Source organism: Triticum aestivum, chromosome 5B (genome assembly GCF_018294505.1).
Source record: "Triticum aestivum cultivar Chinese Spring chromosome 5B, IWGSC CS RefSeq v2.1, whole genome shotgun sequence".
NCBI classification, from domain to species: domain Eukaryota; kingdom Viridiplantae; phylum Streptophyta; class Magnoliopsida; order Poales; family Poaceae; genus Triticum; species Triticum aestivum.
The window spans coordinates 234,928,019-234,940,823 of NC_057807.1; the positions used below are offsets into that span (position 1 = coordinate 234,928,019).

Genomic DNA, 12,805 nt, shown 5'->3' on the forward strand with positions numbered 1-12,805 from the left:
GCCAAATGGGCCATGGCGCGCCCAGCCCATGTCCAAAACACTACAGAGTATATGAAAAATTGGGCCTTCTCAGGTTGGGCTGCCTCGGCCCGCCCAACAATTTCTGGGTAGCTCCGTCATTGCCGGCAACAGTTCACTTCCTGGTCAACGTTTTTCTTATCCGTTTAAAATGCGTCTTCCACAGTGGGCATATAGTGCTGCCCGGCTGCGTCCGCGGTCCGTTTTGACGACTCAAACGAATAAAAAAAGATAAAATCGGTGTTCGCTTGGGCCGCTGTGTTGAAGTTTGGCCTAATTTTATTGGAGATGCTTTAGAAATCACCTTTCTTTGGGAAGAAACGAGGATGGTAGGCTTGAACATAGAGGAAATACGCACGCGTGAACAAGAAGCGAGAAGCATGTTCCTCCGTGCGTGCACATCCTAAAAAGAAGGGGGCAGCAGGAACACTAACCAGGGGAATGATGACGAGCTGGTCCCAATCCCAACCCCTCCCTTCAATCCAACTCCAACTCCTCAGAAATCTCATCCTTTCTCGACCAAACATACCCGCTGATTAGATTAGGTCGCCCCCAGCTCAAAAAAATTGCATCTCTACCGGGCCAAAGACCCCGTCTGGAGCTGAGAAAAATCCCTTCTTTCGTCGTACATTCACGGCGCTCCGATTGTTCCCCCCAATTCAATCGATTCATTGGTTGCATCTCCGTCGTGGATTTGGATCCCATCTAATCGCAAGCATAGAAACAAGTCCTGAATAGCGAGCGATCCACCAAGAACTCCACCACACGAGTTCCCCAATCATTCCTCGCCGCTGCATTTGGCCCACTCCAGGAAATCCCCACTCGGCTCGCCCCCAAGCCGCACCGGATTACAGCTCATCACAAGGGCCAGATTTTCAGAGCAGGGCAGGGAAAAGGAGGAAGCAATGACGGAGGTGGCGCTTCTCCGGGGCCCGACCAACCTCGCTTCCCCCGCAAGCCGCAGCCCCTCCTCCTCCCTGCGCTATTTAGCCAATGCCGACAGCGACGTGCTGCAGAGAGGTGGCAGCGGAGAGAGCCCTACAGGATCCGCAGGACGGACTGAGCGAGAGGTACAAGGATCGGAGGAAGAGGAGCGGTGGTCTTTCTTGGCGCTGCTGCTTGCGTTGCTGCGGAAGTCGTTTCTCGGTTGCAGGGAGGAGGGCCCCCAAGGCGAAGGTTGTGCGATGGAGATCGGGTGGCCGACGGAGGTGCAGCACGTGGCGCATGTCACCTTTGATAGGTTCCATGGATTCCTGGGGCTGCCCGTCGAGCTCGAACCCGAGGTGCCCCGCCGCGCTCCCAGTGCCAGGTCTTGTCTCTGCTTCTCTTCATCAATTCAACCATGTGATTTTGTTCTGAATTCGAGGGCATCTGAGCGTTCAGTTTATACTTCCAATCTGAATTTGATATTTTCCCTGAATTTAACGCCTGCTTCGTATAACTCCTGGAATTTAAATCGTACTGGCTTGAAATGGGGTAGTTACACAAATGTAGTAGTCTTAAGGAATAAATGGCGCTGTTTGCATATTTTGATTTTATCTGGTGTGATTCTCTCTCTTTCTCTGCAACGGTGCTTTTATTTAGTAGAGAGGGAATTTTATCCCCTTTTTTCAGGTGGAATGTTAATTCCCATTTTTTGCCGTTTCCAGGCGTAACGTTACAATCTACTCCACTCAATTTTATTTTAGTGCATTATAATTTGAGCCCCTTTTTGTTGGGCAGCCGTAGCCGGATTTATACTGTGGTAGATCAATTATGTGCACAACTTGTTACTTTTGCAACCTCTCCATGTTCTATTAATAATTGATCAATCATGTCACTTGATGTAATCTTACTTACCTCATTAAACCGAAACAAAACATGATATAAGCATTAAACAAGGCTGTAAATGAACTGTTATTTTTGCTTCGAAATGAGGCTGGTGTAAATGTAATCAGCATAGTTGCTGTAAATAGAAAACCATTGCCACAGGTGCTTCTCTAGTTAGTACTAAAAGCCTATAGCTAGCTAGACAGAAAAAATAAACACAAGTGTTCTAGAATTTTCAATCTTAATGGTGGCCATTCGGTCTGGCAGCTTCTTTAAATATTACTGATGTGCTTGTATTCCATTTTCATCCCTTCCTTTTATTTCAGTTCGTTTTTGGCTTTCATAAAACTACCAAAATAATTTTAATGTTCTTCAGTTCATTTTGAAATTACCTATTAGTGATCTAAACGCTCTTATATTAGTTTACGGAGGGAGTACTTGCATTTTTCAATAGGGAAATGAACTTACCTGATAAGTTTAAAGTTCACGCTCCCTTATTTCTTCTGTTTGTGCTATGTATTAAATATTTGCTTATGCTTGCTATGAAAGTGCATAGGGGTGCATTGTTTAGTATTTTTTGTTCAGTCTTTCTAGAATGTCTAGAAAGAATGGAAGAAATGGCTCCATACGCAGTTTCTACTTTATAGGAAGACGGGACCTAGAGTAGTATCTTCAATACAAGATAATGTGGCACAAACACCAATAGGAGCTCGTCCAACTGGAGGATTTATGGTAGTTTATCAATAAAACTGAAGCATATGGTCATGCTCATTCAGCCATAGGAAAAATTCTTGAACGGCCAAATTTCCTTTAAATTTCAGAAAATAGTTTCTCAGATAGTTACAGACCTAAAATATCAAATCAGCATAGGCAGTGCCTAAATTAGAATCAAATTGTTTGCATCCTTACATTCATGCCATTGTTGCTATAAATTGTTTTGGAACCGTCTAAAATATTGAAATCTGATTCTTGCATCCTTAACTTTGCAGCACATTTTGTTTACTTTGGTTGTTGCTGTCCTTCAGCTGATTGAAACTTGAAATGCAGTGCAAGTGTCTTTGGAGTTTCAACAGAATCAATGCAGTGTTCGTATGATTCCAGAGGAAACAGTGTTCCGACAATTCTCTTGATGATGCAGAGACGTCTTTATGAACAAGGTGGTCTTCGGGTATGGCCTTTCAGTAATGAGTTTGAGTATTACTTGCTTTTTGTACGTGCTTGTAGCTTTTTTCTGACAAGTAAATATCATCTTGCTTGTAATGTGCAGGCAGAAGGTATTTTTCGTATAAATCCAGAGAATAGCCAGGAGGAGCTTGTGAGAGACCGGTTAAACAGCGGAATCGTGCCGTATGGTATTGATGTCCACTGTTTGTCAGGTCTAATAAAAGTAAGCTTCTTTTTTTCATGTAAGCTATGTGATTCTGTTGAAATCAGTAGTTTCCTAAGCATATGTATAGTAATCAGAGAGTTATTAATGGTTGTGATTATATTCATCGGTGGAAATTTATATCAACACCTATCGGAGAATACAGACGTCCTTTCTGAGTGGAAACTAATCTTTGATTTTTTTCACAAAGATATTGTCACAGGTTTATTGTTTATTCTAAATATACAAGTTGAGCAATCTTCTGTTGCAGAATAAAATCTTGCTTTTGGAACCAGTTATGGCTGCTGTCAACTATGTTGACATTGACTGTTTATTCTCTTGAGCTAGTAAACTTTACTTGCTTGCCGACATATTTGATGACAAAAGGTAGGTCATCATCTCATCTGCTTTCCAATCCTTTCCAGGCATGGTTTAGAGAACTGCCGAGCGGGGTGCTGGACCCTATTCCACCTGAACAGGTGATGCAATGCCAATCTGAAGAGGATTGTGCTCGGGTTGCCAAATGCCTCCCACTAGCTGAAGCGGCCTTACTTGACTGGGCCGTTAATTTGATGGCTGACGTCGTCCAAGAAGAAAAGATAAACAAGATGAATGCTCGAAACATTGCTATGGTTTTTGCACCAAATATGACTCAGGTGACAAATCGTCCTAGCAGCAAACTGGCAATATGTTTACTGCTAAATTCTGATAATCATATGGTTAGGTGAATGCTTACGGGTGACGCATATCATGCAGATGGCAGATCCTTTGACTGCACTAATGTATGCAGTCCAAGTGATGAATTTTCTGAAGATGCTAATAGAGAAGACCCTGAAGGATAGAGAGGAGTCCAATCTGGATGATGTGTCTTTGCCCCAAAAGGACCCGTCTGATGAAAACGGGCATCATAACCCTGGCTTGGCCGTTGATTCTCATCATGCGGAAGGATCAAGGCGTCCTTCTTTCTTCAGCGAGGAACCCCTTCTGAACAGCCCTGCACACAGCACCGAAGACAAGCCTAACGAGACCAATCCTACCGGAGGAGACTCTGCACCTTCTGGCCAGACATTCATGAACACAGAGGGCTCTTGTCGATGGTCCCAACCTCTGCCTGCTGCTTCAGCCACCACTGATATTTCCTTGGCTTCAACACGGAACTCACTGCAAGGCAAGGGGAGCCGTAGCCTGAATAGTAGTAGGAGGACAAGGAAGGGCAAGGGGCAGTCCGGAGCACCCGCCGTCGCTCCTCCAACCGAGAAAAAATCACGAGGTGCAAGCATCGTGAGCCGGTTAAACTCCACGGTCGAACGGATCGAAGCGTGGAGATGAATGAGCTCAGATGCTACTGTCAACTCTCTTGTGTCGTAGAAGACTGACCCGGTGTGTTCCTGCGTGTAGGATCGACCGAATTTTGATGTGGTTTTCATTTCCTGTCAGGTCATGATCGTTGTATTCCTTTCTTTGATTTGCTTCCACACGTACGCTAACTTTTCTATCTTGCTTATCAGTTATACTTCTCACTGTTTCGAGTAAATTAAACACAGGCCGTTGCTTTCCGATGTACAAAAGTTTGTTGAAACCTCCGAAATTCTATATTCCGGTGGCTATCTTTCACTCTTAGTGTTATTGGAATGGTCAACTGGTAACCCACTATGATCTTTTCAGAGAGAGTATGTACACGGTTGCTGATATCATCCTTCCTTTTGATTTAGAAAGTAGATGATATACTTTGGCCATAAAAAGTTCTACAGGTTCAGTTCAGGAATTTATTCCCTGTTAAAGAAACCATAAAATACCTAGCCGCCTCCTCCACCCAACCCTAGCCGCCCCTCCTCCTCACCCCCTCCCCTCCTCTCTCCCTCGCCGCCGCCTGAGGCAGCCACCGGGCAAGCCCGGGGCGCCAAGGATGGTGGCGGCGGGGCCTCGGTTGCTCTCCTCCTGTGTGGGGAATACCGGATCTGGAGCGACGACTCCATTGGAAGGCACGGCCGGCTAACAGTCGTGCTGGTGGTGGACCCAGTGTCCCGGCCGCGCGGGTGGCGTGATCCGGTGATCGTTGGCGGCCTGCGGCGGTTGGTGTGCGCGATCTGGCGCCTCCCTTCCTCCCCTATTCGGCGTGCGGGCCAGCCTGATCGGGCCGCGCTTCTTCTTGGTCGCCGGTTCTGTACAGGAGGTGCTGCTGGTGGCGGAGATCTAGTTCGGGCCAAATCCCTGCCCGGCCGCTCGGTGGCGGAGATCTAGTTCGGGCGAAATCCCTGCCCGGCCACGAGCGACCGCGCCGACGGCGACGCCTAAGGGTGCCGTTTCCCTCTTTGGAGGCGTCGGTATGGACTGATCTCCTCACTTCACCTTTCCCTAGGTCTCCCAGGCGAAAGCCCTAACTCTGTTGGGCGGCAGCGGCGCTCACGGCGTCGTTCCCTTCTTGAAGGCGCCGCTTTGGGAGCCTTGGGTTGGGTGACGCTTGTGGGTGGCGGGCGACAGCGGTGGTGCGACCCTTTCCTAGCATGGATTTACGTTTGTTGCTTGGAGATGGACTCGCGTAGGTGGAGGTCGTCGGTTGGCGTCGTGGTGGCGTCAATGGCGGAGGACCTGCCAAGGCTCGCGTAGGTGGAGGTCGTCGTTTGGCGTCGTGGTGGCGTCAATGGCAGAGGACCTGCCAAGGTTGTCACCTCAATCTGCTCTGAAGATGGACCAGTGGAAGATGGCGACGACGACACATGTGAGTGCGTCAGACCAGTTTGAGCCCCGGACCCGGCAGATGGCTCGGTCGGGACCTCCGGCTTTAAATGTTAGGCTTAGGTGAGAGGTATGAGCATGTGGCCCAGCTTGCACCCCTTCATCATTGGGATAGTAGTAGCGGTAGATGCTGTCAAGATGATAGATTCAGGCATATTGTTGTTATACTTTGTAAGGTCCTCCAAAATAATCAATAAAAATGGTTGTATGCATCTTCCAGATGCAGACGCCGGGTTATCCTCTTTTTTCAAAAAAAAGAAAAAAACCATAAAATGAATAAATAAATTTGTAATGGTCTTGACCTTTACCCCCTCCTCCCAACGCGCACGCACCGTCACAGCCGACAGAGGCAGCTAATACCTGACTAGTCTTCGCCCACGTCATCCTGACTAGTGAGTCGATTGTCGCGGTCCACCCGTCAGGGAGCCGGAACTGGTGAGTACACGTACACTGTTCCTGGAAAGTTGATCTTATTTTTTTTTGAGATTCAATGCAAATTGCATTAAACAGTGAGCGAAGCCAAATCGCTCGCCACTAGAACTGATACACATGGGTCGGACCCATCAGTTACACTGTTTGGCTCCCCTGCCATCAGCGAGCCCTTCGTCGCAAGGGTGTGTGCTACTTGATTATAGGTCCTAGAGCAGTGCATAATCTTGCATTCAATGAAATTATACATGATGGAAGCTTTTAAACGGTCAGCTACAACCCCTAGGCAAGAGAGATCGACACTAGTGTCATCCAACGCTTCCTTCAGCAGCAGAGCATTCGTTTCCAAGAAGACTCTGCCCATTCCCAAGTCTGACGCCAAATGAAGAGCAACTTCAGCAGCTAGCATCTCCGAATGTAGCGGGTTCAGCAGATTTGGCAGGAAGCCAGCAGCACATGCCATCGCCTCGCCCACATGATCCCTGAACACAGCCCCCTAGCCTCCATTGCAGTCTTTTGGTTTGAAAGAGCCATCAATGTTAATTTTAATCCACTTAGCCGGTGGTGGTTTCCATCGCTGCTGTGGCGTCAGCCCATACTTCGTTGGTTCCAGTTGGATGTCTCGAAACTCCTTCGTCTGATGCTCAATAATCCTACGCTAGTTGCTCCCGAATCTGTCTTTACATGAGATTGACTTTTTAACAGACAAAACAAGTTTAAAAATTCTTATAATTTTTGCAGATGCATATCAATGGTTTTTTAACGCAGTACAGACGCAAGTGCTCATATACACGCGCATACACTCATCCCTATGAACGCACACGCACACCCTACCTCTATGAGCACCTCCGAAAGACTGAGGACTGTCGACGGGAACGTCTCCTCCCACTGAATGCGCATCGCCGGAAATTCTGAAATAAATCCAGAAATAAATGCGAGCACCAGAATTTGAATCCTGATGGGCTGGAGATACCACAGTCCCTTTAACCATCCAACCACAGGTTGGTTCGCTGCACATCAATGTTTGATGTACAACCTCAAGAAGTTTCAGGTACTAATCCGACCTACACTTATAGAAAAAGATAAAACCGAATGTGAATAGTGTCAAATACTATTCACTCAAAGCTGACACCATTCCCTCAAATCTGTCACTATTCACAATTGAATTTGTCATTTTTGTATCTCCAATTGTTGATTGAGTTTTGAACTGATTTTTTCTAGTTGTAGACATACAACATAGGTATGTTGTCAAATAATTTCAGAATTTTAAATATGATTTTTTTGGGTTGATCCTATGATTCTCACTTAAAGGGCAGATTCTATTCTAATCTCAGCCACTTTTTATCCTTCTAGTTTCTTGGATCTTTCCAAAAATAAAAGTTTATTGGACCAACGTCACCGACCTCACAATCTTTTTTTTTGCGGGGTACCGACCTCATAATCTTTATTCAAAGAAGCAGACGTAAATAATTTTCCTACAGATGAACTGCCTGAACTGAACTCTCACTCATTACTGAGCCATGGCAATATGGCATCCATCCATCCATATGTCCCCTCGTCGTAACTATCAGAATCGGGTAGCTTTATTCTATTCTGCATTGTTTTCCTTCACTCTTTTCGTTATTCTCAGTCCCAGTGCACCGCCACCACTGGTGGCACCGTTGTCGACGTACCGGTCCTGGCATCACCTGAAATCCCTGGCTGAAAATTTCTCACTGCCACGCACGCACACACCCACACTGAAAGCAGAAGCAGCTGGTGCCAAGTTACAGATTTCATGGTCCCAAAAGACAGATTCATAGCACTATCTACCCATGTGAGCTGCAGCATTACAGCACCGTATTCTTATTTTACCTGCATATTTGCTCTCACTCTGCAGTGTTGGATCGATCCACTTGCGTAAAAAGAAGGAAATATTCCAAATTCCATAGCCACAGAAAATGCCTCATTTTCTTATTTTGCAAAATGACAAGAAATGCCCGTATCTTCTTGGCCTCGCCTTTTCTCTGACTATATATGTGCTCGCCGTTCCTCGCAAGTGAGAAGAGCACAGGAAGATAGAAATCTCTTCTGCAAATTCTTAACTTGTCCGGATTGACAGCCCGTACAGGTGTTCACTCAGGTGAGCCAAGTGATCATCTCTCCATGGCATGCATGGTCACTTAGCATTAGTGCAATTTCGTTTTAGCTGAAAATTTTCATACTGAAAACACTAATCCTGATCAAGTGCGATTTCGTTTTAAGCTTCCTCTTTGCAGTGCAAAGATTTCATTTCAAGGTCAGGGGAGATAGACATGGCGGCGGACGGCGGGCTGAGGAGGCTGTTCGAGAAGCCTCTGCCGGAGAACCCGACGCTGCTGGAGGCGCTGTCGGCGTGGAACCGCGTCCACCCCAAGAGGCCCGTCGACCCGACATCCTTCACCGAGATCTTCGGTGAGCTCCACTTCCAAGAGAAGCAGCAGCCGGACCACGTCGCCCGGGGCAACGTCCTGCCGGCGCCGCGTCCGCCGCCTTCACCTCCTCTTGTTCGCGCGACCACGGTGTCGTCCTCGTCGTGGATCGACGCCGCCGAGAAGAGCAAGGACGACTCGTCTCTCGACGCGCTCCTCAGGTCGCCGAAGCCCACGCCGACGGTGAAGAGGAGCGCGAGCTTCTCCATGAAGAAGAGTCCGTCGGCATCGTCCCTGCTGCTCTGCACAGAGGGGCTCGGGTCCGAGAGCACCGTGGACGTGCTGAGGGATGACGACGACGAGCTAGCCGCCGCTTTCCGCCGCCAGGTGGAGACACGCGACGACGCGGACGTCGTCGACGCGAACCAGGAGGAAAAGGAGAACCAGCGGCCTCCGCCGTCGTTCCCGCCCCCGATACGGTCGATCAGCGTGCGCGGCGGGAAGCCGAGCGTGTGCTTCCGGTCGTTCCGTGCGGACGGCAGGTTCGTGCTGGTGGAGGTTGTCATCCCCGGGAAGGAGCTCCTGCGGGCGTCGCGCGAGGGCGGTCGGCTCAGGCTGCAGTTCGCCGGCGCCACCGCACACGCGTAGACCAAGACAGGACAACACGATGTTTGTGACGAGACTGGAAACACTGGCTGGATCATGCAAGAACACAGGATAATCATCTTGCTGCGTCTACGACGCACATATTGTATCGTATATATCGGGGTGTAAATTTGACTTTTTGAGAGTACTACTACATCAACGAATTCAGAATCTACTGCGCATCATGGCTCGTTGGATGGCATGCCGCCATTATAATGTGGGAGTTAAAAAGCACGGCCACGTATACAAAGGAATGCTTTGTCTAAGAAAAAGGGATGCTTTCCTTTCCGGATCCTTAAATCTGAAGTTTTTCATTTCTTTTCTTAGGCCTTCTTTAGTTTGTATATATGAATTTTCACTAGTGCAATTAACGTCTTCGCATTACGGTTAAAATCCCCTATTGCTCACACGGTCACGAACGCCGTCCCACGATGATGTGCGATAGGGGTACATCACACACGCTAAATAAGTGCGATAAGGTTTCAGGATGCAGATAGTTTGGCAAAAGCAATCATATACGATGATCGCACACGTGATTCTAGAGGTACCCGTTTGCCATACATCCGACGTCTTGAATGTTTCGTCCGTGGAGATTGTGTGTGATGATAGGCCTATCACACACCCTATACCGTGGCACAAAGTTTGCGATGCACCTAAGATCGAAGACGGTTCACGAGTAGGAACATGTATGATAAGGGGCCTATCACGTCGAATATTCATTTCTGGACCCAAGCTCATCCGATGTCGATGAGTGGTGAAATAAATAAAAAATCTGTTTGATAAGGACATCGCAGGTTCACCTAGTTCGTCATGTTCTTTTCATGATAAAACTTAGCTCTCAAATGAAGCCACTACAAAGAATACCTATTTGGGTCCGATAACAAGAGTCGTGCCAAACAAATAGAACAAGAGGTGGATGCGACTAGAATCTTTTTTGAGAGTTCACTTCCTCCTTAGCTCTTGTAATCTTGCCTTGTGGGAGGCTAAACTCACTTCGTGATTTTAGAACAGTAGCCGGTGAGGCGGCGACCAATTCGTGCTTCCAACTTCGTGCGTGGTTGCGTGGATTGAAAACTCAGAGTGTGGTTGGGCGAATATTTGTTCTTGGTGTTGCATATGCAATAGTTGGCTTCGGTCTCGTCAAGTTACACTAGTTATCCGTTACCCGACATCATTGTTGGCTGGGATCGAGGGTTTCTAATGCAGAGCATCCTACTGGCATCACCATATCAAGAGTTCATTTGGCAGGTGACACGTGCGACATCTACTTCGCATACACAAAGGTGAATCATGTCCTTTACATGTGTTCACTTGACCCCTTCAAGGATGGTATACTACTTGACATTCCTCTCGTGTGCATGCATAGGTATTACCAGAGCTTCACGGAAGACGAGGAGGAGTGCAAGCGTCAAGGTATAACTACGCCATCCGTGAGGGAAGCGTGGAAACAAAGACGCAAGAAGAAGAGCTGCCGAAGAAGCTACAACGAGCGTACGACCGGCCACCCAGCGGACGTCGGGCGCCTGAAGCTACAACCAACATCAGCTACAACACCTCCCAGCGAGCGGATGTCTGGCCCACACCGAACGACCGGTAATATTAACGTAAGTCCGAAGATACTGGATGTCCGATGCCTCTTCAACAGAACGGATTTAGCGGACGTCCGGCGACCAGCGGACAACCGGTCTCCCATGAGCCACCAGACGACCGGTACCCACCGGACATCCGGTAACTGCCTGTGCGCAGCCGCGGGCCTTTGGCCTTGTATCCCTTCCCACTTACTCCTTCGAGGCTTAGACTATAAATAGACCTCCCCCTCATCCTTTCTAGGGCTAGCAAAGTGATAGCTCATTTGTATGTGAGCTTTGCTCCTCCTACTCTTCTCTTGAGAGAGAGAGAGAGAGAGAGAGAGACCACCACTCCCATGGAGTTCAAGACCTCCATGTGAGAAGATCTTGCGGGATATATCATCAAGACCCCTCACGGGCGGACCCCATCAAGACCTCCTCTTGGAGATGAACCTTACCTTGTATCTTTCCCTTTGTTGTTCATGTACCTTGTGGATCTTGTGTGTTTGATTGTCTAGTGTATGTGTGATTGAACTTGTTCTTGAGTGTTTTCCCTTGTGATTTCTCTCCGTTCTTCCCCGTGTTCATCGTGTTCTTGGTAGGATTCCCTCCAAAGGTGAAAGATCGGGCGTCTAGGGTTCACCCTACATCATCTTGGTATCATGAGCCACGTTGATTACATATTTGGAATCCCTCCCACCGTTTTCTAGCCTTCTTTTGTTTGATTTCGTCCTAAATTTTAAAAATCCTCACAAAAAATAGCCCCAATTTTTTTGTGATTTGTTGGTTTGATGATGTTTTGTTGATATTGATCCATGGATTTGCTTGGTTTCGAGTGGATCTAGTATTTCCTCATGTTTCCCCATCTTTTATCCATGAAATCTCATCAATTTTGAACCCAAAATCTCCATTTCCGCCCAAAATCGCGTCTCGGAGCTCAAATCTCGCGTTGACCCAGACCCACCGGACGACCGACGTTTACCAGACGTCCGGACCCTCTCGAAGAACCAGACGACCGCTGCCTTCCGGACGACCGGTGCCACCCAACAGAATGAGATTAGCGGATTTCCGAGCCCACCGGACGTCCGGCGACCGGACATCCGTCCATTAGCGGACGTTCGACACCTGTAGATATTGACTTCGGCTGATTCTTGTTTCGGCCATAACTAATTCATTCGAACTCCGATTTTAATGTTCTTTAGCTCATTTTGAAGCTATTGACTTCCCCTATCCCATTAAAATACCACAAACATCATTTGACTCCATCAAATTTTTCAAAATTTGGCAAGTTTGCCTAGGCCCTCCACCATATCATCCGCATAGCCACCATAGCCTTCCGCAACCTAACCCATTTTGATCCCCATTACATTAGTGGTTGCTTGAGTAGTGATTCGAGTCTCCTAAGGTGTTTCGGCTACTTGGGTACGGTTGCTTCTTCATCAACCACCACCTCCACTTCCGCATAAGCTTGCCCACCATACATTTCGCCACCCCAACTTAACCCAATTTTTGTTTGAGCTTGTTTGAGTTGTGGCTTGTGTCTCCTAAGGTGTTTTGGCTACTTAGGGACGACAACTTCAACTTCGACTTGCATAGTCCATCATCCCACTTCCGCATTGCCGAGTGCAAACCACCACCGCTTTCCGCTACCACCATTTGACATTTACCTTTGGAGATTTTGAGTTTGCGGTTTTTCCGTTTCCTAGGGTGTTTCGGCTAACTAGGAATGGGTCGAGATCGGCAACACCGCCTCTCATCATCGCCAAGGACGGTAACCTCGACGACACCATTGTATATTCCCCTTGCAATTGCATTGTTAACCCCTAGCCCATTTTGCGTCACTT

The 12,805-nt window shown here is 47.7% G+C and overlaps 2 protein-coding genes across 3 annotated transcripts; both read left to right on the forward strand.

The window, feature by feature from the left end:
* The first annotated feature begins 342 nt into the window (after nt 1-342).
* On the forward strand, nt 343-4,781 carry LOC123111142 (rho GTPase-activating protein 4). Its single transcript, XM_044531831.1, has 5 exons — nt 343-1,327; nt 2,875-2,995; nt 3,095-3,214; nt 3,619-3,849; nt 3,950-4,781. The coding sequence occupies exons 1-5, from the start codon at nt 924-926 to the stop codon at nt 4,520-4,522; spliced, it is 1,449 nt and encodes a 482-aa protein (XP_044387766.1). The 5' UTR covers nt 343-923; the 3' UTR covers nt 4,523-4,781.
* A 3,591-nt stretch (nt 4,782-8,372) lies between these two features.
* Nucleotides 8,373-9,566, forward strand: LOC123111143 (protein FAF-like, chloroplastic). Of its 2 annotated transcripts, none has more exons than XM_044531832.1 (2): nt 8,373-8,480; nt 8,603-9,566. In XM_044531832.1, the coding sequence occupies exon 2, from the start codon at nt 8,653-8,655 to the stop codon at nt 9,394-9,396; it is 744 nt and encodes a 247-aa protein (XP_044387767.1). In that variant the 5' UTR covers nt 8,373-8,480; nt 8,603-8,652; the 3' UTR covers nt 9,397-9,566. The 2 variants fall into 2 exon arrangements, with proteins under 2 accessions (XP_044387767.1, XP_044387768.1); XM_044531833.1 differs by having other exon boundaries at nt 8,374-8,480; nt 8,617-9,566.
* Nucleotides 9,567-12,805: the final 3,239 nt, after the last annotated feature.